The 24,179-nt window shown below is 41.7% G+C and overlaps 1 protein-coding gene across 1 annotated transcript in view; it reads left to right on the top strand.

Moving 5' to 3' along the window:
- The window catches only part of trmt2a (tRNA methyltransferase 2 homolog A), a 49,482-nt gene that overhangs the window by 4,984 nt on the left and 20,319 nt on the right, over window positions 1–24,179 (top strand). Inside the window, exons 3-6 of the mRNA XM_073051909.1 lie at window positions 7,828–7,936; window positions 9,355–9,536; window positions 10,641–10,755; window positions 22,938–23,053. Of these exons, the coding sequence (XP_072908010.1) occupies window positions 7,828–7,936; window positions 9,355–9,536; window positions 10,641–10,755; window positions 22,938–23,053 (522 nt within the window). The remainder of the gene's footprint in view (window positions 1–7,827; window positions 7,937–9,354; window positions 9,537–10,640; window positions 10,756–22,937; window positions 23,054–24,179) is intronic.

The raw sequence follows: 24,179 nt of genomic DNA, 5'->3' as shown, positions 1-24,179 counted from the left end.
TATTTTTATGAATAGCCACATGCAAACACAGACATCACTTGGATTTGCAAGTGGGTAGTTTAAAAAAAATCTAAGATTAACTGCAGGTATAAAAGCTGAACTTTATCTGGTTGTACAATAATATGCACTAACTTTTAAGAATTTGTCTTACGAGGATAGATTGAGCTAGGGCATTTCTCTTTGGTGCAAAGGAGGACGAGAGGTGACTTGATAGATGGTAATAGGCATAGATTGAGTGGATAGCCAGTGACTTTTTCCCCAGGGCAGAAACAACAAATATGAAAAGGCATAAGTTTAAGGTGATTAGAGGAAGGGGTGGGGGGTATTAGAGACAAGTTCCACGGAGTTTGGTAAGTGCATGGAACACCCTGCTGTGGGTGATGGTAGAGAGGCAGATACATTAGGGGTATTTAAGAAATTTTTCAATAGGCACATGGATAATAGAAAAATGGACAGCTATTTAGAAGGGAAGGGTTAGATACATTCTAGATTAAAAGGACCTATACTGTGCTGTAGTGTTCTCTGTCCTATATTCAGTCTAATAGCAATGTGAACAAATAGTAGTATGTAGATACATTTCCAAGAATTACTTATATTGACCCATCTTCTGTATCTTTACTCAGATAAGGATTTTGTGTCCCTTTGTGCAAAAGGAGGCCCAGGATTAGTGCCTGTAGGTTGTGTCATGTACCAATGTAGCTAGGTCTCCTAATATACAGTAACAAACTACAAAAAGTTAGAGTGGATCAAATTATAAGTACTTTTATTACTTGTAAGGGAAAGTCTCCCTCCATACGTTAAGTCACTGGAAGGTAGCTTCGATCTTGCTGCACAAAACAAACCATTTTTATCCAGTAGTGCTTCAACTTTGTGTCTTTGAGGTCATTCCATCCCATAATGGTATTCCATGCTTTTCTGTATCCATCACATTTGTCTTTAATCAGTCCATTTGTCTTTTGAGGCTTCTTCCTCCCATGACAGCTATGTCTTGTTTTTCTTGGTTGTCAGAACATTCCCTGCCATAAACACATCCTATGTTATAAAACACGCACACACTTGTAAGTCTCCACCTAAAGCAGTACTCTGGATCACATTGGTTCCATTTTGCCACATTACATTTCACAAAAATTATAAATTGATAAAGGCTTCAGGATTAAACGTGAGGCTGCTTATGATAGGAGATAAATCAAAGCTTAGTGAAGATATCTGGGTGAGATTTGAAAGCTATAAGGATAAAGGAAGAACATAGACCTCCAAATGCAGATAGTGATTTTAATCAACAATTCCATCAGAATATTGCTAAAGTAAATCTTAAGGTGATATTGTAGTTACGGGTGACTTTAATTTCCCAAATATTTAGTGGGAGACTAACGGATTACAGGAAAGTGAATTCATTGAGTTATTGAATGATTGTTTTTTGACCCAGTATGGTAATACACCAACAAGAGGGAAGGCTAGTCTAGATTTGTTATTCCGTAATAATTGGGATAGAATTTTGAGTACAGAAGATGTTGAGTCTTTAGGGATAATTAATCATAACATTGTTAGTCTCAAAGATTTTTGAGAGAATATATCAGTTAAAACCAAAGCCATTAAATTGAATTTCAGAAAAGCAAAATTTGTGCAGATACGACAAAGACTTCAGAAGATAAACTGGAAGGAACTGCTTGATATTGAGTCAGTTGGGGAACAATGGGGCTGATTTAAAGAGGCAATGCATGCAGTGCAGGGAATGTTCATACCCAAAGTTGGGAGAAGCAATAAAAGCATTAGATCAACTACACGGATGAATAAAGATATACTAAAAATTATTGAAAAAGGAGAGCTATATAAGGAATGCAGAAAAACAGGAATGATGTTAACTGTAGGGCATATGAAAATATGAGAGCTATAGTCGAGAGGAAAATTCAGATTGCCAAAAGGCAGGTTGAGAAGGATATTGCTGATAATGCTAAGATTGACTGCAAAAGATTTTTTCAATATTTTACTAGTAAAAGAAAAGTCAAGGAGGAAGTCAAGTGTATTAGGACTAATAGTGAGGTGTTAAGTTATGTAGGGAAGGACATAGTGGATACTCATATTTTACTGAAGTATTCACCTGCTAAGATGTTAGCAATATGCCAGTAAGTGGAGGAAATAAGGTTGTTTTAAGTGACTTAGAGTTCTTAGGAAGTGAAGTACTGCTTTAGCTGAAAAGGCTGAAAGTTAATAAATCTTCAGGGCCAGACAACATATATCCAAGAGGTCTGTGATTATGTATATACACAAACCCCTAACATATTATTTCAAAAGTCATTGAAGACTGGTGGAATCCCTAAGGACTGGAAATAGGCAAACATTGTCCTGGTATACAAGAAGGTGACCACACTGACCCTGGTAACTATAGACCAGTAAGCTAAATCTGTATCATAGGTAAGATAATGGAAGCAATAATAAAGAATGAGGTGGAAAAGTAGCTGATAAGAACAGGCATGTTAGCAGAAAGCCAGCATGGGTTCAGAAAGGGAAATTTATGTTTTACTAATATGCTGGAGCCCTATGAAGAGGTAACTTAAATTTATGATAGCAATAGAGCAGTTGATATAATTTATTTGGACTTTCAGAAGGCTTTTGACAAGTTACTTCACAAGAGGTTAATAATCAAATTACAAGAGGTAGGGATTCAGGGTAATGTGTGCGAATGGGTGCAGAATTGGCTCAAAAACAGAAAACGAGTTATGGTGAGAGGATCATTTTCACACCTCGAAGATGTTAAAGGTGGGATTCCGCAGGGATCAGTTTTGGGACTGCTGTTGTTTTTAATTTACATTAATGATTTGGTTAAGCACATCACAAATAAACTAATAATGTCTGCAGATGACACAGAATTTTTTGGGGGGGGACTGATAACATTCAGGCAGCGGAATCAATACAGATGTGGGCAGATAAATGGCAAATGAAATGTAATGTAATGTAAATGTAAAGTATTACATATAGGAAGTAAAAATATTAGATCCAAATATACAATGGGGTGGGGAGGTCTTGAGTTAGAAAGTGCAGTGTATGAGGATTTGAGTGGCCCAATAGACTCATTACTCTCAACATCTAGACAATGTGATTAGGAAGACTAATAGAATGTTGGGCTATATAAGGCGCTCAGTGGAGTTCAAGTCTAGAGACGTTCTCCTTAAGCTGTATAATGCGCTTGTGAAGCCACACCTTGAGTATGGTGTACGATTTGGTCTCCATATTCTGTGAGGGATGTGAAGGCACTGGAGAGAATTCAGAGAAGGGCAACTAGGCTCATTTCAGGTCTGCAGGGTATGAGTTAAAAAGAAAGATTGAAATAATTAAGTCTTTTTAGCCTAAGTAGACGTATGAGAGGAGACATGAGAGAAGTATCCAAAATCATTAAGGATATAAGTAAGCTGGATGTCAACTGCTACTTGAAAATTAATCCATCATCATAGGTGGAGACTGGTTAAAGGGAGATTTCAGACTAACATCAGGAAGTCTTTACACAGCAAGTTGTGGACACATGGAACTAGCTACTTAGTTATGTAGTTGAGAGTAGAACCTTAGAGACTTTCAAATCTAAACTCAGTAGTTATTTCAACATGTTATATGAATGGGAATTTGGCTAACTTTGTTGGGCCAATGGCCTCTTCTTGTCAAAAACTTTCTATTGTTCTATTGTTACAGTTATATTTCCACAATAGCTGCCTCAAATCTCATGAAGTCAGCAGATTTGTTTTGAATTCGATTTTGATTATATATTTATCATGTCTATTGAAATACAAAGTGAAATAGACCATAATACCATAAATGCATGGTGTGCAATGTCTTGTTGACTTTTTCATTAAATAGAACATTGAATAGTGCAGCACTCTATGGGCATTTCAGCTCACAATGTTTTGCCAATCTTTTAAACCTGCTCCAGGATTGATCTAACCTTATAGAATATAGAACAAATGCAAGTAATATCAGTCTGATTTGGGTACAATCTAACTTCCAACTATTATTAATATTCTTGATACCCTCTTCTGATTCCTTGTCCTCAGTACCTGAAATCTATAACATTTGTTTGTCTTCAGTCAGTGGCAATGACCCACCACAATTCTATGACATCTTTTCCCCACTGATTTTTTTAAAACATTGACCACTATTGACTGAAATATTTCCAATTGACTTCACTTTGTATTCTGGAATTGCCTTACTTTTCTCCAACTCCACTCCCTTCCACCTCTATTAGAAATTGTACAGTGGTGGACAGAATTATATTTCCCAGTAGATGTACATCCTATTTGATCACAAGAGAAGTTAAGGATTGTGCAGCAGTCAATTAATTCTAACAAGCCAGTTGCCGCGGCTGGCGACCTATCATGGGTTGTTTTCTTTGTATGATACTTCCTCCGATCAATCCAATAATAATGATGTTCCACAAAGTTAAAGAAATGTATTTATTAGCAAGTAAGCATGCAGTCTTGAAGTCATTATAGCTTGTCACACCAGACAGTCAGCCATTCTTGTCTGGCGCATAGTGTCAGGATTGGTCTCCTTCCGGATTAACTAGGTCACGGTATGAACTTTCCTGTCTTGAAGTGATGAAACTTAAGAGTAATTAAGTAGTCAACAAAACATACAGGACTGTGAAAAAGTCTTAGACACATACCTGTATATATAGCTAGAGTGCCTAAGACTTCTGCACAGTGCTGTATTTGCCATTGTGGAGCAGAGAATACACTTGTAAATCTAGCAGAAGGAAAAGATATTGGGAATTGTGAGAGTGGAGTGATGCAGGAGGGGTGTGGCAGAGAAGGAGTGCCAGGGGTGGTGGTGGTGGGGGTGGCGCAGATGGTGACACACCCAACCCTGAGACACTGTGCTGTATCTCAATAAATAAGTAAATTTCCAAAAGGCACAAATTGCCACAAACAAAGTTATTGCAGTGGATTAATGGTCAAGGGAGTAATGGCAATAGATGAGCACCATGCAATGATTGATTAACTGATGGAAATCAGGGTTTCGATGAGTGCAATGCTTTCAAATTGACAGGTACAAAAATATCACATGCATGGCAGTACGGTAGTGTAGTGGTTAGTTCAATGTTTCACAGTGCCAGTGGCACAAGTTCAATTCCTACTGCTGCCTATACAGAGTTTGTACGCTCTCCCCGTCACCATGTGTGTTTCCTTTAGGTGCTCTGGGTTCCTCCCACAGTTCAAAGACATATCAGTTAGGTTAACTAATCATTGTAAATAGTCCTGTGATTAGGCTAAGGTTAAGTCGGGGGTTGCGGGGCAGTGCGGCATCTGCTCATTTCCCAGCACCCTGCTTCCAGGCATCAAGCATTTGTGTGTCCTGGAAATCAGGTTAGGGAATGGAAAAGGAGAGAAGGTAGGAAGGGGAGAAATTACTTAACTTCCCGTTTCCATTCTGACATGTCTCTCCATGGCTTCTTCAACTGCTATTATGAGGCCTCATTCAGGTTAGAGGAGCAACACGTCATGTTCTGCCTGGGTAGTCTCCAACCTAATGGCATGAACATTGATTTCTCCAACTTCTGATAATTTCATCCTTTTACTCCCCTCTTTTTCCATTCTCCATTCTGGTTAGTTTCTCACACCTTCTCACCTGCTGATCACCTCCCTCTGGTTCCCCTCCTCCTTCTCTTTCTCCCATGGACCACTCTCCTCTCCTATCAGATTTGTTCTTATTCTGTCCACTTCCTTTCCAACCTTGATGAAGGGTGTCAGTCTGAAACTCTACTGTTTATTCCTTCCATTGATTTGGCTTGATCTGCTGAATTCCTCCAGCGTTTTTTGTGTGTTACATTTGGGATAGAAAAGTTCAAAGAAATTAAATTATAATTATTTTAAAAATCATAATTATAGTTTATTATCATTTGTGATAATTATCGAAGTACATATATGTCACCATATACACCCCTGAGATTTGTTTTCTTGGGGGCGGACAGTACTCAGTAAATCCAAGAACCATAATAGAATCCGTGAAAGGCCACTACAACAGGGCGGACAAACACCGATGTGCAAAAGGCAACAAATAGTGTAAATACAAAAGGGAAAAAAAGGAAATAATAACAATAGATAGCTAAGCGATAAATATCAAGAACATGAGGTGAAGAGTCCTTGAAAGTGAGTCCATAGGTTGTGGAAACAGTTCAGTGATAGGGCAAGTCAAGTTAAGTTATCCTCTTTGGTTCAAGAACCTGATGGTTGAGGGGTAATAACTGTTCGTGAACCTGGTGGTGTGGTTCCTGAGACTCCTGTATCTTCTTTCTGATGGTAGCAGCGAGAAGAGAGTGTGCCCAGGGTGGTTTCATTCAGAAATTCTTGACTTTTAACTGTCTCATTTACCAAGGCCTGGGTAACCCAGCTTGCTAATGATAAAGTTGGGACACAGATAAAATCATTTATCCTGCAACACTATGAATAAAAATATAAATTAAAATCTGAATAATGTCTTTTCAGACAGTTCAGATTCAGTACTGAAATATGTGAATTTTTACCTTCTTGTCTGACACAAACTTGCTCATTTGGTGCAACAATTATCCATTTTATTGGTGTTTCAATTTTGAAAGCAATATTTAACTCAGAAAGTAGGAAATATAATGAAGAGAAGTTGTTCATTCAACTCATGATGCTAGTGCCGGTCAAGAGAGAGCTACCCAATATCAGATTTGTAGGTTTCAGTTATCAACTCAAGGACAAGAGCCATAAGGAAAATAAATCAATCATGCAACATTTATTTCAATCTGAAAGTAAAGCAGTTTATTTAAAGATAACCAACAAAGTGTACTTTTCTAACTTGGATCCCATGCCAAAAGGAAAAATATCATGAATATTTATGTTTAGAATTTCCAAATTGGTAGTTATGAGGTCCAAGTGAAGAAGTATAGAGGATTTGTCGTACAAATTGAAGCAGACTGGGCCTATACTCTTTAGAATGAAAGGTGATCCCATTGAAATGCTCAAAATCTTTCTGTGTTTACAAGGATAACACTCCAATTTATGTGAAATCGAGCGTTACTCACTTGGAAAGCAAACAAGGAGAATTTTTTTCTCAGCCAAGTGGGAAAGAAACATTAGAATTCCCTGCACAAGACATTGAGGAGGTTCCAGTGCTGAATATATTTAAGTCAGAATTGATTGATAGATATTATGGGCTCAGTGTATGAAGTGATTTCATGATGATGCTGCCCACTGAGGCATCACGGGAGAACAGAACATTGTGACAGCAGGTGTGGCTGTTGGAAGCCTCTGTATTCTGGTGATCCCTCTCCTCCCCTTCCTCCTCCCTCCCCCTACCACCTAGCCCCCTCTCCCTTGCCCCCCACCCCCTCTCCCCTGATTCTCAAGTTGGAGAAACTCAGAATAAAAGCAGTGTTTCAGTCTGTAACATTTGTTGATCTCCTCTCTCACTGTGGAAGGGGGTGACAACTCTTTGTCACTTGTTAGTGAGCAAGAGAGCCTGTGGCATGTCTAATTATCAAGTGAATAATGGATTTTGTTGGACTGCAGATCACAGTCTCCCTTTGGGGGCTTTGCTATTGCTTGCTTGGTGGCTGATGCTTCCGTTTGGAACAAATGGGGTGTAGCGGTGATGCTTTGCTGCTGCTTGTGCACGGGAGGGAGGGGCTTTGGGTTGTAACATTTTTTTGTCATTCATTCTTTGCGATCTTTTCCTGATATTAAATAGAACCATTGAAAAATCCACATGTTGCAGAGCAGACCCAAGGGTCTGTATGGGTTGTTCCAGCTGCTTTTTATGTTCTTAACATAATTTACCTCAGAGTAATTGTTTCTCTCTTTTTTTCCAAACTATTAGTGAAATAGTAGCCCACAATCGAGCTTTTGTGCCCTGGGTTTTTCAACAGAAAAAAACGCATGGTGGAATCTGTTGCCCTTTAGAGGGAGTGAAGCCATCGCCAGTGCAGGTATGTTAATGTTCCATATTTCACATGACTTTGTCAGTTAGTTGTATCTGTTTCCCAGAGTCAGAATCTTTCCTAAGACTTGAGTGAGCAGAACCACAGTGAATCTGATTGAGGTGAAGTTCTAATACGTAACTAAATGTACAAAATATCTGCTCTTCTGGCATTGGCTTTGAGCAATTGATATCCACTCCTGGATGCAATTAGATCCTGTTTGGTAGATGCAGATTAAAGAACAAAATGCCACAGTGATCTACAGACTCTTTCATCACTTGTCTTGGGTGTGAAAATATTTCCACATAGGCATTGTAATGATGAGTGTTGAAAATGTACAAGTGACAACTCAGCCTTTAACAATACAGAACATTACAGCATAGTACAGGACCTTTGGTCTATGATGTTATGCCAACCTCTCAATCTACTCTAAGATCAATCTAACCCTTCCCTGTCACATAGCCCTTCTTTTATATTTTATCCAAGTGCCTATCTAAGAGCCTCTTAAATGTCCCTGATGTATATGCCTCCATCATGATGGCGCATTCTATGCACCCACCACTCTGTGTAAAAATTCTTACCTCTGACATCTCTCCCCAGTAATTTCCTCCAGTCATCTTAAAGTTATTCCCCGTGATATTACTTACTAACTACCTGTTACACCACTGAGGTTTCGGGCAGCAGTGAAGGTCCTCCATCTTTGTCTGTCCATACCATCATACACAGATGGAGGATTCTTCATTGCTGTTTCCGTAATAATAATAATTTAAAAATTGACCAGTCAGTGTTATTAGCCCTGAGCTGAACCCCTGAACTTAGATGACCTGTGGACTACCCTGAGTCTGGCCTGTACCCTTTGACCTGTTTGGCATGGATGACCCTACCAAGAGCCAAAGGGCAAGGCCCTGACTCCAGCCAACGTAGCTCACCAGGTCATTGAGACAGTCCAGTGATGTGGTGCTCTTGGACGTATCCCCTGGTGTTAGCCATGGGAAAAAGTCTCATGCTGTCCACTTGATCTATGTTTCTTAGCATCTTGTACGTCTCTGTCAAGTTACTTCTCATCATCCTTCACTCCAAAGAGAAAAGTCCTAGCTCACTCAACCAAGACAAAATTCTCCAATCCAAGCAACATCCTGGTAAATCTCCTCAGCTCAGCAAGAGATATGGTTTGGATCTACTGTGATTTGTAGCTGATTCAGTGATTGCCGTTTTGGCTGACTGCCTTATTTCAACTTGTGCATGTGAACATATACTCTCCTAACTTCTTCTGAATTGTTACTTACCTTGTATGAATACTCACTGAGATATTAGTCAAATTCAATCAGTCAAACATGGGAGCTTCAGTAGTGCAAAGTTGGTGTTTGTACTCAATTATGGGTTCAGCCACCCTAGCTGATTTCCAGCATTGCAATTTTCCGTTTCAGAGTGAATACCGCAACAAGTGTGAGTTTCTAATTGGCGTTGGAGCAAATGGAGAAGATAAAACTGTTGGATGTCGCTTGGGTAAATACAAGGGAGGATCATGTGCTGTTGTAGAGCCATTTGATACTGTTCATATTCCAGCCCAAACAAAGGAAGTTGTCAAGGCATTTCAGAAGTACCTAAGGTTATTAAAAGCCACTATTTCAATGGATGATTATATTGTATTATTAGCTGCATTTTTTTCACATCGTCTCTTATATCATTCTGTATGGAAGTAATGTCTGCTATTTCAATCTGATTTAATATTATGGGCTTGGGTTCAGTGTCCATTCAGAAACTGGATGGGAGAAGGGAAGCTGTTCTTGAATTGCTGAGTGTATGCCTTCAGGCTTCTCTACCTCCTCCCTGATGGTAGTAATGAGAACAAGACATGATCTGGGTGATGGGGGTCTTTAATGATAGACGCCATATTTTTGAGACATCGCTCCTTGAAGACATCCTGGATACTCTAGAGGCTAGTGCCCATGTTGTAATTAAGTTTACAATCTCTTCAGCTTACTTTGATCCTGCCCCTCCCCCATCCCAAACCCGACGTAATGCAGCCTTAGAAATTAGCCTGTCCAAGCATACCTGGCCACGCCCATTAGTGCTGATTTGAAGTATGATTTTAGGGAACCCAGACATAAGGTTGAGAGAGTGAGATTACCCCAGTGCAACATCTTTTCTACTTTAAAAACCCTCCCACACAGGTTTCCTATCAACGGGACAACTGCCATTAGTGAGGGCAGGTCCTGTTTCAGATGTTCTGATGAAATACTGCCAAAGGAGAGGCATTCTAGGGTAAGATTCCAGCTCTTGTGCCTCTTACTGCTGATTGTAGTATCAACCCAACATTCTTGTGCCACTTGGAAGATGCTACAAAGCAACACTTCTTGTAAGTCTCAATGCAGTTTAAAAGACATTCATCAAAAGCTTTCTTCTTAAATGGTTTAGTAGCTGTATTTGAACAGTGATTAATGTGGCCACACAAAAACAATTTGTTAGCAATATTCTCCAGCTAATACCACACACAGACAGAACTGATACAGAAACTCATTCCAAACGTGCACCTTCCAATGTTAACCTATTAGTTAGTTTAGTTACCCATGTCATTGAAAAGATGAGTTTGGACTAAACTGGGGGTAAAATATTACGCTGAAGTGGCCAGTAAAGTAAAGAAAAGCAACCCCTCCCCCACCATGTCCTTCACCTTGTCTCCTATTGAGTCCAATTTTATTTTTGTTTGCAGGTCATCTCCTTATTGTGTGTATAATCCAGAAACTTATGAAGGTCATTGGAAGCAGTTGACTGTACGCATTTCCAGAGCCAAGCAAATTATGGCCATTGTTTACTTCAACCCTCAGGTACTGTTGGATAATTCCTCCTCTTGAAATTTTGTACTTTTCTGTCAGTCAAGGGCTGCCCTGTTGTAATTAATAAGTTGTTATGGAAAAGTGATTTAGCTATTTGTACATGCTGGTGCTGGAAACCACTGTTTTATTTTTAATTACACTTTTCATAAGATTTGTACTTATTTACACACATTTTTTCACATTCACAGAAAGTGGTATAGCAGCTAAATTAACAGTTTATCACCTTTTTCATTTTTCATTGGCTAAGTATTAGCACATTGCCCGCGTGATTTAATTATATGGCTTATTAATCAATTTTGGCCAGCTGGTGGCGCAGTCACATCAGCGCCGGACTCTGGAGCGAAGGTTCCCGAGTTCGAACCCAGTCGGACCGCTCCCAGGCACGCTTTCCGTCCGTGCCAGGTTGAGTGTCGAGCTTGCAACTCAGCCTCGTGAAAAAAAACACAACTGCACTGTGAGAAGGACGTGGGGGACCACTCACAGAATCTTCCCTCTAAGACAACCACTTGAAAAAAAAAGTGGTTGCCGAGGCTCTGGCAGAGTATGGCACAAAAAAAATTAATCAATTTATTTCTATCTAAGGAATTTCCCTTATCCATAAAAATGATAGATTTTTCAGAAAAGCTGTCTTTATTTTTCGTCTTAGCATTAATTCTCCTTTTAGCATAGTTTTTCAACTCTATTTAGTTTGCTTCATATTTGCATATTTGTAATAAATCTTGGAATTAAGACTGCTTAAGAATTAAGGGATCAGAAATTAAACAGAGATCCAACAGTGTTTTTTTTTTCCCTTTTGTGAGTTTCCCCATTTGCTTGTTTGAGATGGCCAGGAAGTGGAAATTTGGATGGAATGATTCCAGTAGCCTGCATCTTGAAACAAGACTCCCAACCAGGGGTCTTGCCCTATTCACTACCTCACGATCAAAAAGGGTGTCACAAAAAATTTTGCTTCTGGGAATCTGCTGATAAGTTGTTTGTGAAACAAAATGTAACAGCAGATTGTAAACAAGAGATTCAGCAGATGCTGGAAATCCAGAGCAGTGCACACACAAACTGCTGGAGGAACTCAGCAAGTCAGGCAGCATCTATGAAGAGGGAATAAACGGTCGACCTATTTGAGATGCTGATGCAGCCAGCTAGAATGCTCTCCATGGTACCTCTGTAGAAATTTATGTGTGTCTGGATCTGGAATTGGAGCCACTGATATTGTTTTCCTTCTGTGTCAGGGAGCAGTTAATGTTGCTTGGCATCTCTCCGCCAGGTTATTGCAAGACTTGCTGGCCACTCTGGTCTTGTGCACACTGTTCCTGACGTTTTGTTAGAAATCTAGCATATGCATCATTCCTCTTGCCCAGCGAATGTAATCTTTATAATGTGGAGGCATTTTTGAAGATCCATTGAATGAAACAGAAGACACAAATTTAAAATGGACACCTTAAGTATTTAGTTAAAAATGAACAGTGAAACATTAAACTGAGCATTTAGCTAAACAAGCGTTTCTGTAAACTACACAAAACTACACTGCTGGACATTCAGTTACCCTTTAATTTAATGGGTACTCTGTTAAATCTCCCCAAATTATAAAACTGAAGAACCAAGCCTGTTACAAATGAATACTTAACTAAACAAACATGGGGGCCTGTCTATGTTTGCAATGCCCTTTCTTAATAGTCCTTCAGCGCTGCTCACGACTTCAGCTTGAGGCGCGCTGTGGAGATGGAAGAAAGTGGCTGAGCCATCCTTTCTTATACCGCCTAAGGCGCTCAGAACCGGATATTGGTGCCCTGGTGTTCAAGCCAACCTATAAGAAAGAGTGAATGCGACTTTAAAAACAGACCAATCAATGACCAATACAGCAGAAGTGGCTTTCAACTGGCAACTAAGCCAACCTCCTACGTGGCAATAGTACGTGTACGTGTGACAGTAATCAACCAATACTAATATTTTGCTTTTTATTTTTGTGCACATGAATGTTATGTAATAATGTTTCGTCGTCTCCGCCTGAGCCATGTCTCCCTTTTTGACAGCCACCCAAATGGTACCAATGCCTGGGTCATCTCACTAGGCAGCAGCCAGTTTCCCAGAACTCAAATCCGGCAGCTGATTTGTCTTCGGAGCAGTCAGGTTACAATAAACTTGGGGGAATGGCGTCATCAGACACCCCCAATTGATCCACCACTTGCTCCTGACCCTCCTTTTCCTCTGACACAGAGGTGATGGCAAACTGACACAGGACGTTCAACCCCGGGGCAGGAACGCTCTTCCACTCCTCGTCCCTGACCAGTCCCTCATGCGCCCCTCGGGACAAAGCATCAGCATCAAAGTTCCTGCTTCCCGGCCAGTACTTCAGGTTGAAATTATAGGCAGACAATGCCGCCAACCACCAATGGTCTGTGGCATCCAGTTTCACCGAGGTCAGGATATACGTTAAGGGGTTGTTGTCCATCCTCACCTCAAACTTGGCCCCATAGAGGTAGTCACTCAGCCTATCCACCACTGCCCATTTCAACGCCAGAAATTCCAACTTGCACGTGGGATAGTTTTTGTTGGAGGGCGACAGATTCCGGCTGACAAACACAACGTGCCTCAACCAGGAGCCCTGATCCTGATATAGGATGCCCCCTAAACCCTCTCGGCTGGCATCCGTGTGCAGTACATACGGCAATCGGGGGTCTGCAAAAGCCAGCACTGGCGCCTGGGTCAGCAGCTCCTTCAGCAACTGAAAGTCCTCCTCACATTTTGCATCCCACCTCAGTCCAAAGGGCTCCGACGGGCTAAGATACTCTCCACCCTCCTGTCCTTTCCTCCCCCACCCCTTCTTCCCCAAGGGAGGGTAACCACACAGAAGCTGATTCAAAGGGTGACTCACTTTCGCATAGCCTTTCACAAACCTCCGACAGTAACTACAGAACCCGAGGAACGAGCGCAGAGCGCTCACAGTCTGGTGTCTTGGCCAAGTGGTAACTGCCTCGATATTAGCTGGGTCTGTAGCTACCCCATCCCGTGAGACTATGTGTCCAACATGGCTAACAGACGTTTGGCAGAACTGGCACTTGTCCAGGGAAAGTTTTAACCCTTCAGCTTTCAGGCGGCCCAGCACCTTCAGCAGCCTCACAGGAGGTTGCAGGTGCTCCCGAGAAGTCGTGGGGCATCCCTTCGAACTGGAAAAATCCCAGGGGATGTATAAATGCCATTTTCTCTTTGTCAGCCTCACTCATGGGGATCTAGTAATATCCACTCCTCAAGTCCAGCACACTGAACCACTTCGCACAGCTCAGGCAGGCCAGCGTGTCTTCAGTCCTCAGGATACTGTTCAGCAATAGTGCGCCTGTTCCGAGTCTTATAGTCCACACACATCCGTACCTTCTCATTTTTCTTTCGGGCCACTGCTATTGGGGACATATAGGGGCTTCGGGACTCAGTGATTATCCCAGCTTCCTTCAACTTGTAGAAATGCCGCTGAACGTCCTCCACCTCTGCAGGGGCCAGTTGCCGTGACCTTTCTCTGAACAGGGTATCCTCAGTCACCCAGATAGTGTGACGCGTGGCTCTTGGAACAACCTACATCAAACACGTCAGTGGAAAAGACACCTTCCAGCTTCAACATCTTCTCTATCAACCTCCTCTTCCAACCCGCAGGAACCGGGGAGTCCCTGAGGTTGAATGACTCAGTGATCAACTTTCCCCTTTTTTCCAGTAGTTTCTCCCCTGTGTGTCTCACAGGGACACTAGATATTACCATCACCAGGAATAAAGGTGCCAGGGGCATCCCCTGCTTGAAGGGACCTCCCTCTTCATAGTGTTCCTGACAATCACTGCCATCCTATGTTCCTGTACAACCGACGGCTTCTGCAACTCGGGCCTCACCAGTACCCCAGCAGGAAATCCTGACTCTCCCTCGTGGCCTTCCAGAGCGTCCACTAAGAGGACCTCGCCCTTAGGCACTCCAGGAAATTTGGGGGTCCCCATCACTCTCGCTATTTACCCGGGCTGTACCACCATTGGCTTTGACTGGGTGAACCACACAGTCCCTCGTTTAAATTCTGTATCCGGCCCAATGTTGCCATACACTTCCTCAAAAGCAACTCAAAACCCCAGGTGCACGGACAATGTTTTCAGAAAGCTCTCGCCAGCCTTTTCCTTGCAGACCCCAATGAACCTGTTCAGAAGAGGGGTGTTGGTCCCCACCAGAATTGAAACGCCACCCTCCAACTTCACTGATAAATAACTGTCTTAGGGATAATCACTAGCACCAAGCCCCCAGATCTCCAGTGCCCTGAATGGTGTCAATGGTAAATGCTTCAGATACCGGTTGTAAAACAACAGTACAATAACGTGACCTGTGAAATCCCACTTAAAAGAAGTATTCTTGAGTCCAAGGTGACATTGTTCACCCATTGTGGTGTTACTAGGTTGTAGGTTCAAATTTACCAGGCCCCAACTTGATCTGTGTCATTCCTTGGCAACACCGGTAGGCAGGAAGATCCAATGACCAGATTTATCACTTGGAGACCAGGCAAATTGCAAAGTCGCTGTCTGAGGATCAGCAAAATCTGCAGCCCAGAACTAGGCATTTCAACGTATCATGTCTACACCAGCCTTTAGAACAGCAAACTGGCCTCCAGCCATGTTGAGGGGTTGATTTGCATCTGAGGTCCAGGTGACCAGAGTTTGATATCTGATGTGATGCCAGGATTTGACCTCTCCCTGAGTGATCAAACCTCAACATCTGCATATTTAGTAAAAACCCTGGTCATTTGCTGGGTTACAATGATATGGTGAAGATGGAAAGAGTAACTGGTTTCCATGGTAACCCTGGATCTGTGACCTTAGGAACGGTAGAGGTGAGATTATGTATACTCCCTGCGCCCCTCTCTGGGTTAAGAGAGTGTCAGTTCTAAAATGTTGCTTGGGAACAAGGAAATGGCAAAGACATTGCACAAAATATTTTGAATTATTCTTTCCAGTTTAATTTAACTTGAAGGAATTAGGAAATAAAGTGAAATATTGCAGGGAGAAACAGAAATGAATCCTGAGAATAACATATGCATTGCCTATAGTCCTCTGAAAAACAATGATGTTACTGAAAGCCTCCTGTGAACACTGCCCCACTCCTTGCTGGTTCCTTACATACATTCTCACAGAAACCTCCTATAAGACCGTAAGCTATAGGAGCAGAGGTGGGCCATTCGGCCCATCGAGTCTGCTCTGCCATTTAATCATGGGCTGATCCAATTCTTCCAGTCATCCCCACTCCCCTGCCTTCTCCCTATACCCTTTGATGCCCTGGCTAATCAGGAACCTATCTATCTCTCCCTTAAATGCACCCAATGACTTGGCCTCCACAGCCACTTGTGGCAACAAATTCCATGGGTATACCACACTCTGACTGAAGTAATTTCTCTGCATCAATGTTCTAAATAGATGTCCTTCAATCCTGAAGTTGTGCACTTTTGTCCTAGACTCCCTACCATGGGAAATAAGTTTGCTATATCTAATCTGTTCAGGCCTGTGCTGCTGTGTTGCAGCACAGTACCCTCGCAAACCTCCTGACAGACTGAATATTTGAATGGACAGTTTCCTTTGTTAGACTGAATGTTGAATCTGCCACGTTTTTCAGGTGTTTTGTATTGGTAAACTGTTACTGAGACACTAGTATAAGTTTCAGAGGTATGCAAGTTAATGACACTGTTTTTTGTTTCTCAGTTATTTACATTTGGGGAATGTTGGAATTCAAAGGGGGAGAAGTGTTCTAATGTGAGTGTTATAAAGATAAGTTAATACAAATTAGGATAATGATAATCTAGCAATACCCCCTGCTACGGAAGCTGTTTGTGAAAAGAGGTTGCTTCTGAGTTGCAGGGTTTTATTTCTGGTCTTTTCTACCTCGGTGCGTGGTGGGGGAGCTACACACATGCGCACTGGGCAGAAAGAACGGAACTAAAACCCCGCAACCGGGAAACAATCTCTCAACAGTATTTGTGTATTTATTTTTCATTTTTTTCGGGACCTACTGGGAAAGTCTCAAAGATCGACCAGATGATCACGATCGACGGGTTGGCGGCCACTACTTTACAACATTGCATTTCATTTCTCTCTTCTTTGCCCATTCCCCTAAACTATGTAAGTCTCTCCGCAGGCTGTCTGTTTCCTCAACGCTACCCGCTCCTCTACCTATCTTTGTATCATCTGCAAACTTAGCCACAAATCCATTAATCCCATAGTCCAAATCATTGACATACATTGTAAAAATCAGCAGTCCCAACACCGACCCCTGTGGAACTCCACTGGTAACTGGCAGCCAGCTAGAATAGGATACCTTTATTCCCACTCTCTGTTTACTGCCGATCAGTCAATGCTCCACCCATGCTAGTAACTCCACTGTAATTCCATAGGTTCTTATCTTGCTAAGCAGCCTCATGCGCAGCGCCTTGTCAAGGGCCTTCTGAAAATCCAAGTACACCACATCGACTGCATCTCCTTCGTCTACCCTGCTTGTAATTTCCTCAAAAAATTGCAGTAGGTTAGTGAGGCAGGATTTTCCTTTCAGTAAACCATGCTGGCTTTGGCCTACCTTGACATGTGCTTCCAGGTACTCCGTAATCTCTTCCCTAACAAATGATTCCAACAACTTCCCAACCATTGATGTCAGGCTAACAGGTCTATAGTTTCCTTTCTGCTGCCTCCCACCCTTCTTAAATAGCAGAGTAACATTTGCAATTTTCTAGTCATCCGGTACAATGCCAGAATCTATTGATTCTTGAAAGATCATCGTTAATGCCTCTGCAATCTCTCCAACTACTTCCTCCAGAACACGAGGATGCATTCCATCAGGTTCAGGAAATTTATCCACCCTCAGACCATTCAGCTTCCTGAGCACCTTCTCAGTCGTAATTTTCACTGCACATACAGTCAGCCCTCCCTATCCGCGAGGGATTGGTTCCAGGACCCCTCGTGGTTACCAAAATTCGCGGATGCTCAGTCCCTTATTCAACCTGTCTTAATGCGGTGGACCTTAGGGCCCAGCAGAACCCAAGACCTTATGTAACCTCTCTCAGTGCGGTGGACATTAGGACTCAGCGGTAGAGATCTGAATCCGCAGTGTTTCTGTTCACGAAATAATCGCGATAACGATTGAAAATAAAGTGGAAATAATAAAGCGATTGGAAAGAGGTGAAACGCCATTGGTCATTGGAAAAGCGTTAGGCTACATCGGTCAATGATCAGAACAATTTTAAAGGATAAAGTGAGAAAGGCCCTGCCCCGATGACGGTGGAGAGCGTGCTCGATAGTGATCTGTCACTAGATTGAACTCAGGAATTTCCGTTCCCAAGCCTGGCGCTGAAACATACGTTCTTAAGTGTTTTATATGCATAGAAAGGTAAAATATATACTATATATGAATGCAAACATTTGACGAACTGACGCTAAGTAATACCAGATGTACCTGTTCCGACTTACTTAGTAAGAGAACTTCTGATTTTTTTTTCAATCCCAATCCACGATAACCCACACACATCTTCCGGTATACTTTAAATCATCTCTAGATTACTTATAATACCTAATACAATGTAAATGCTATGTAAAATAGTTGTTATACTGCATTGTTGAGGGAATAATGACAAGAAAAAAAGTCTACATGCTCGAACAACAAGTGCTGGAAGAGCACTTCCGGGTTTTCGCGATTTGCGTTTGGCTGACTTCGCGCAAATGGAATTCGTGGATAAGGAGGGCCGACTGTACTTCACTTCCCTGACACTCTTGAATGTCCGGTATACTGCAGATGTCTTTCACGGTGAAGACTGATGCAAAATACGCATTCAGTTCCTCTGCCATTTCTGTGTCTCTCCAGCGTCATTTTCTATTGGTCCTATATCCACCCTCAACTCTCTTTTACCCTTTATATACTTAAAAAAAGCTTTTAGTATCTTCTTTGATATTAGTCGCCAGCTTCCTTTCCTGTGACAAACATCCCGCTCCTGTCATCCTATCTCAAACACTCCCAGTGAGTGTCCCAGTGTGGGAATTGAGATGAGGCAAAGGTTAACATAATGTCCAGGCAAGGATAGATGCAGTGCAGTCTGCCCAGGTGAGAAAGGTCTTTGTAGAGCACAGCTTCCCTTTGCATGGTGGGGGGGGGAGTATAGAATCAGGTTTACTATCACTGCCCTATGTCGTGAAAATTATTACTTTAGTGGCAGCAGTAAAATGCAATGCATAAAGAGAAAAAAAACTGAGTTACAGTAAGTAGTTAAATTAAGTAAGTAGTGCAAAAATAGAAATAAAAAAATAGTTCATGGGTTCAATATCCATTCAGAAATCAGATGGCAGAGAGAAAGAAGCTGTTGCTGAATAATTGAGTGTGTGCCTTCAGGCTTCTGTACCTCCTTCCTGATGGTAACGAGAAGAATGCATGTCCTCGGTGATAATGGACACTGCCTTTTTGAGGCATCGGTCCTTGAAGGTGTTTTGGATATTATGGAACCATTTAGCATAAGGAGACAAGATAAAGATGCAATTGAAGGATGCAAGCTACACATCAACTAAGGGACAATTATTTTACTGACTTCAAAGTATCAGTTGAGAGCTTATAGTTCATATTGACTGCTAACATTTCTATTGTTAATGCTGATTGATCTTACAAATCAACAATTTGAACATGTTTGACAATATCCATAATTGCTAGTCAATTCCATATAAAAATTACATTTTTCAGAACAGTTTGGTGACAGGGCTGTGCATAAGTAAATAAAGTATGTTTTAATGACAAGTGTGAGTTTGTAAGTGTCTAGTTCATCAGCAATGACAACACTCAGCTTACAAATGTCACACTACATTCAGTGATCACTTGCAAATTTTGAACTTTCCATCAGCACCAAGGATTCCCAACCTTTTTTTATGCCATGGAGCCTCACTATTAACTAGGTTGGGAACCCATGCTCTATACAGTCTCATTTCTTGGGAGGTGCTGGTAACATTATCACTCTTGGTGAAGCTCACATATAGTGTCTTCTAAAAGTATTCAGCCCCCAACCCTTTGTTCAGATAAATGAGTATTACAACCAGTGATTTTTATCAATTTCACTTGGAATTTTTATTTGTGAATCAGTGCTCCTTTTTTCACAGTAATTTATTCACAGAATACAGTGTTGGGAAGTGTATGGTTATGTTTGAAGAAGGAATAAAAGCATAGACTATTTTCTAAACAGAGAAAATTTAAAAATCCATGGTGCAAAGTGGCTTGGGAGTCCTTGTGCAGGATTCATTAAAGGTTAGTTTTTTGCAGGTTGAGTCAGTGGTGAAGAAGGCAAATACAACATTAGCATTCATTTCAAGAGGACTAGAATATAAAAGCCCCTTCTGTAAGAAAGGATGTGCTGACATTGGAGAGGGTTCAGCGGAGGTTCATGAGAATGACTCTGGAAATGAAAGGCCTATTGTATGATGGTTCTGGGCCTTCTATTCGCTGGAATTTAGAAGTATGAGGGGGATTTCATTAAAACCTATCAGATGTTGAAAGGTTTAGATAGAGTGGGTGTGGAGAGAATATTTCCTGTGAGAGGGGAGCCTAAGACTAGAAGGCATAGCCTCAGATTAGGTGGAAGTCCTTTTTGGACAGAGATGAGGAGGAATTTCTTTAGCCAGGAGGTAGTAAATCTGTGGAATCTGTTGCCACAGGTCATTGGGTGTATTTAAGGTGAAGTTTGATAAGTTCTTGATTAGTCAGGACATGGAAAGGTTATGGGGAGAAGGCAGAAGGTTGGGTTGAGAGGAAAATGGATCAGTCATGATGAAATGACAGAGTGCACTCAATGGGCTGAATGACCTAATTCTGCTCCTATGACTTAATTCCATTCCCACACCTATATCCCTGGAACCTATTCCCTTTAATATTCTCCTGCCAACCACCAAATCACATGGCTTTGGGGTGTGTGAGGACCCCAGATCAGCTGGAGGAAACTCCCACGGTCACAGAGAGAATTCACAAACTCCAACATGAGGCAGCTAAACTCAGGATGAAACCTGGGATTTTCACACACAACAGTCTGTAGTGTTTACAGAAAATGGTGCAAAAACAAAAAACATCCAGAGCGGCATTTCTGTGGGCTTAAATGCCTTGTTGTCAGAGGTCAGAGGAGAATGGCCAGACTGGTTCAAGCTGACAGGAAGACGGCAGTAACTCAGATAGCCTTGCATTACAACAGTGGTGTGCAGAAGAGCATCTCTGAGCAAACATATTGAACCTTGAGTGGATGGACTACAGCAACAGAAAACCAAAACTCTACACTCAGTGACTACTTTATTAGGTACAGCTCTACACCTGTTTGCTAATACAAATACCTAATCAGCCAATCATGTGGCAGCAACTCAATGCATAAAGACATGCAGGCATGGTTAAAAGGTTCAGTTGTTGTTTAGACCAAACATCAGAATGGGGAAGAAATGTGACAGTTGGTGCCAGGTGGCAGAAAATTACAATCATGCACTCATTGTAGGTACCTATTAAAGTGGTCACTTAGTGTATTTTATAGTACAGGGGTCGGCAACCTTTTTGCCTCTGTGGGCCGAATCGTGTATTAATGAGCGGACGGTGGGCCAGATAAATGCCATAAAAAACTTGAAATATGGAAATTATCCATTTAAATACATCTAGTTATGTTTTGCCTCAAATTAATGAGTAACGCTTGCTAGAGAATCATTTGTGCTTAACCAAGGATGCCAATTAGTAATCAAAGAACTCAGTTTAGTTACAATTTATTTCAATCAGGGCATCTTTTGAATCTGTTAAAAGGACACAAAGAATCTTTAAACATAAAACGTATGAATATGGTGCATTGAATGGTGGTAAATTAAGTATAATAAAAAAGAAAATTTTAACCAGTTCCTGTGCGATTCCAAGGTTTTCCATTTGTCCTTGCAGCAATGCGATGATGCCTTTTTTCTGTCCCACCACTGCTGTTGCCCCATCAGTTGTGGTGCCAATAAGCTTCGACACATTAAGTTTCATTTCTGACATCATTTTCAACAAAGCTTCAAAAATGTCTCCAGCAAACCATGTCCTTCATAGGAATTAATTGAATAAACTCTTCAAATATTTGAAAAGTTGAGGTCACTCCTCGCGCAAACACTTCAAGTTCAACAGTGTCTCTCAAGTCTGTGCTCTCATCAAGCGCAATTGAAAAAAATTGCAATTCGTTAACATCTGCTGACATTTCTTCAACTCGCCGTGTGATCATTCTTGCTGACAGGCTGATAGATGCAGATAATGATTTCTTTTCAGGACAAACAATATCCACCACTGCCAGTAAACATTCTTTGACAAACTCTCCATCTGTAAAAGGCTTCATCTTTTCTGCAATACATTTTGAGACTTTGTAGCTGGCATGGGTAATTCCTTTATTTTCACTGCTTTTCTTGGCAAAAAATGATGTTTGTTTTCTGAAACTAACCTTCATTCGCTCAACTTCATCTTTCCTTGCTTGCCCAGTAAACTTGTTCAAATTTCCACTATAGCGGGTCTCATAATGTCGCCTGATATTTGCCACCTTCTTCACAGCAACATTTTCTAGGCAAATGAGATAAACTGGTTTCCCAGCTTGCTCGATGAAGAAGAAATCTAGTGTCCAAGTGTCTTGGAAATTTTGGCACTCATTGTCTATCTTCCTGCGTTTTGCATTCATTGCCATTGGAAATTTTTTCTTTGATTTTATTTCGAAACACGAGTTATTCAACAAGTATCGTAGCACATGTAAATATCTGGATATTTAGCGTGGATTTCCTGTTAAAACACAGTGACGCTGTTTCTGTTTACAAATTTGAACAATCCCATCTGAAAACCTGTGCGTGCATGGAGAGTATTAATAAGGTAATCTGCCTTCCCGTCATTTGTATATACCAGAGTTTGATTTGGAACAAAACGGAACCTGGTGCCAGTGTAACAAGACACCACGCACGTCCATCAGTGTGGTCACATGAAACACTCAGAATAAGGAAAAATCGCTCGCGGGCCGGATAAACATAGTATCTCAATATTTGCTTGCGGGCTGGATCTGGCCTACCCCGTTATAGTATTTGCTTTTGGAGCTGGGTTATTTTTGTCCTCAGGTTGACATATTTTCCTTCATTATTTGGTGACTTTCTACAACTCTTAATTTCCTCTCCACAATTTATAGAAATTAAAGAAATCGGAACTAATGGAGGTACAAGGCGAATTAGCCAAATATTTCACAGAAGGTGAAGGGAAAGATTGTGGAGTAACGTCACTTTACTTCGCAGAAGAAGGTCAGAGGTAAGGAATACATGGAAGTGATTATAAGTGCTTTTAGTTTCTAAAGTTTGTTAAGCTTTTTAATGTTAGAAAGATGGCTGACCTTTACAAGTGGTATAAATACCAGATTGTGTCTGCATTCAGTTACAATAGAAGAATTGCCTGTTTACAGGGAAAGTACTTCAAAAGTGCACAGTTGAGTTTATTGTACTGTAGAGAGCATTTTAACTGTATATATCACTGTCTGGTACGGAGGGGCCACGGCTCAGAATCAGAAAAAGCTGCAGAAAGTTGCAAACACAGCCAGCTCCATTATGGGCACAACCTTCCTGGCATCAGGGACACCTTCAAAAAGGCAGCATCCATTATTAAAACTAGTGGTCACCAACCTTTTTAAGCCCAAGATCCCCTACCTGGGCTTTAGTGAAAGGCAAGATCGACCCCAAATCGATTAGTTATACACATACAGAAAAGACTGGAAGTAAAACCCCACAACCCAGAAATAGAAATAATGTATGAACACCAGGGGTGCCCACCCTTTTTTTGCACTGCGGACCGGTTTAATATTGATAATATTCTTGCGGACCAGCTGACGGAGGTGAGGGGGTGTTAAACAATACTGGAATACAGCGATACTCGAAGCAGGTTCCTTATGTCCAGTCTATTCCGCAATTTAGTTTACGTGGCTCTCAGCGCTTAGCTTCTGTCCCACTTGCTCACATTTTTTCCACTGAAAAAACTCAACGGGTTTGTCTTTAAGTGCAGGGTGCTTGAACTCAAGGTACCGAAGCAGTTTTGAGGGCTTCATTGCCTCATTAGACAGCCTCTGGGCCCGAGCTTCAGCCTCCGTGCACCTGCCGCCAGATGCCTTGGCCAAGTGCGGCTAGTCGTAGGTGGGTGAGAGGACAAGGTAAGGGCCGGAGATCCCCGTGCTGGGGCCGCGGCGGTCGCAGTCTGGAGAGAGCGACTGATCGAGCAATGAGTGCAACAGGAGACACGCTTGCCACCTCTCCCCCCCCACCCAACCAAAGTTCGGCTGGAGGGATGACTTTCAGTAGATCGCAGCAAGGTAGCTGCTCTGCTACTTACGAAACCCTGAGCCGGAATTAGGTGGTCTGCAAATATTTTAGCACCGGGTTTCCCCACG

Source organism: Hemitrygon akajei, chromosome 7 (genome assembly GCF_048418815.1).
Source record: "Hemitrygon akajei chromosome 7, sHemAka1.3, whole genome shotgun sequence".
Taxonomy (NCBI): domain Eukaryota; kingdom Metazoa; phylum Chordata; class Chondrichthyes; order Myliobatiformes; family Dasyatidae; genus Hemitrygon; species Hemitrygon akajei.
Note: the sequence above shows the minus strand (reverse complement) of the source record. Positions and strands in the feature narration are given on the sequence as shown.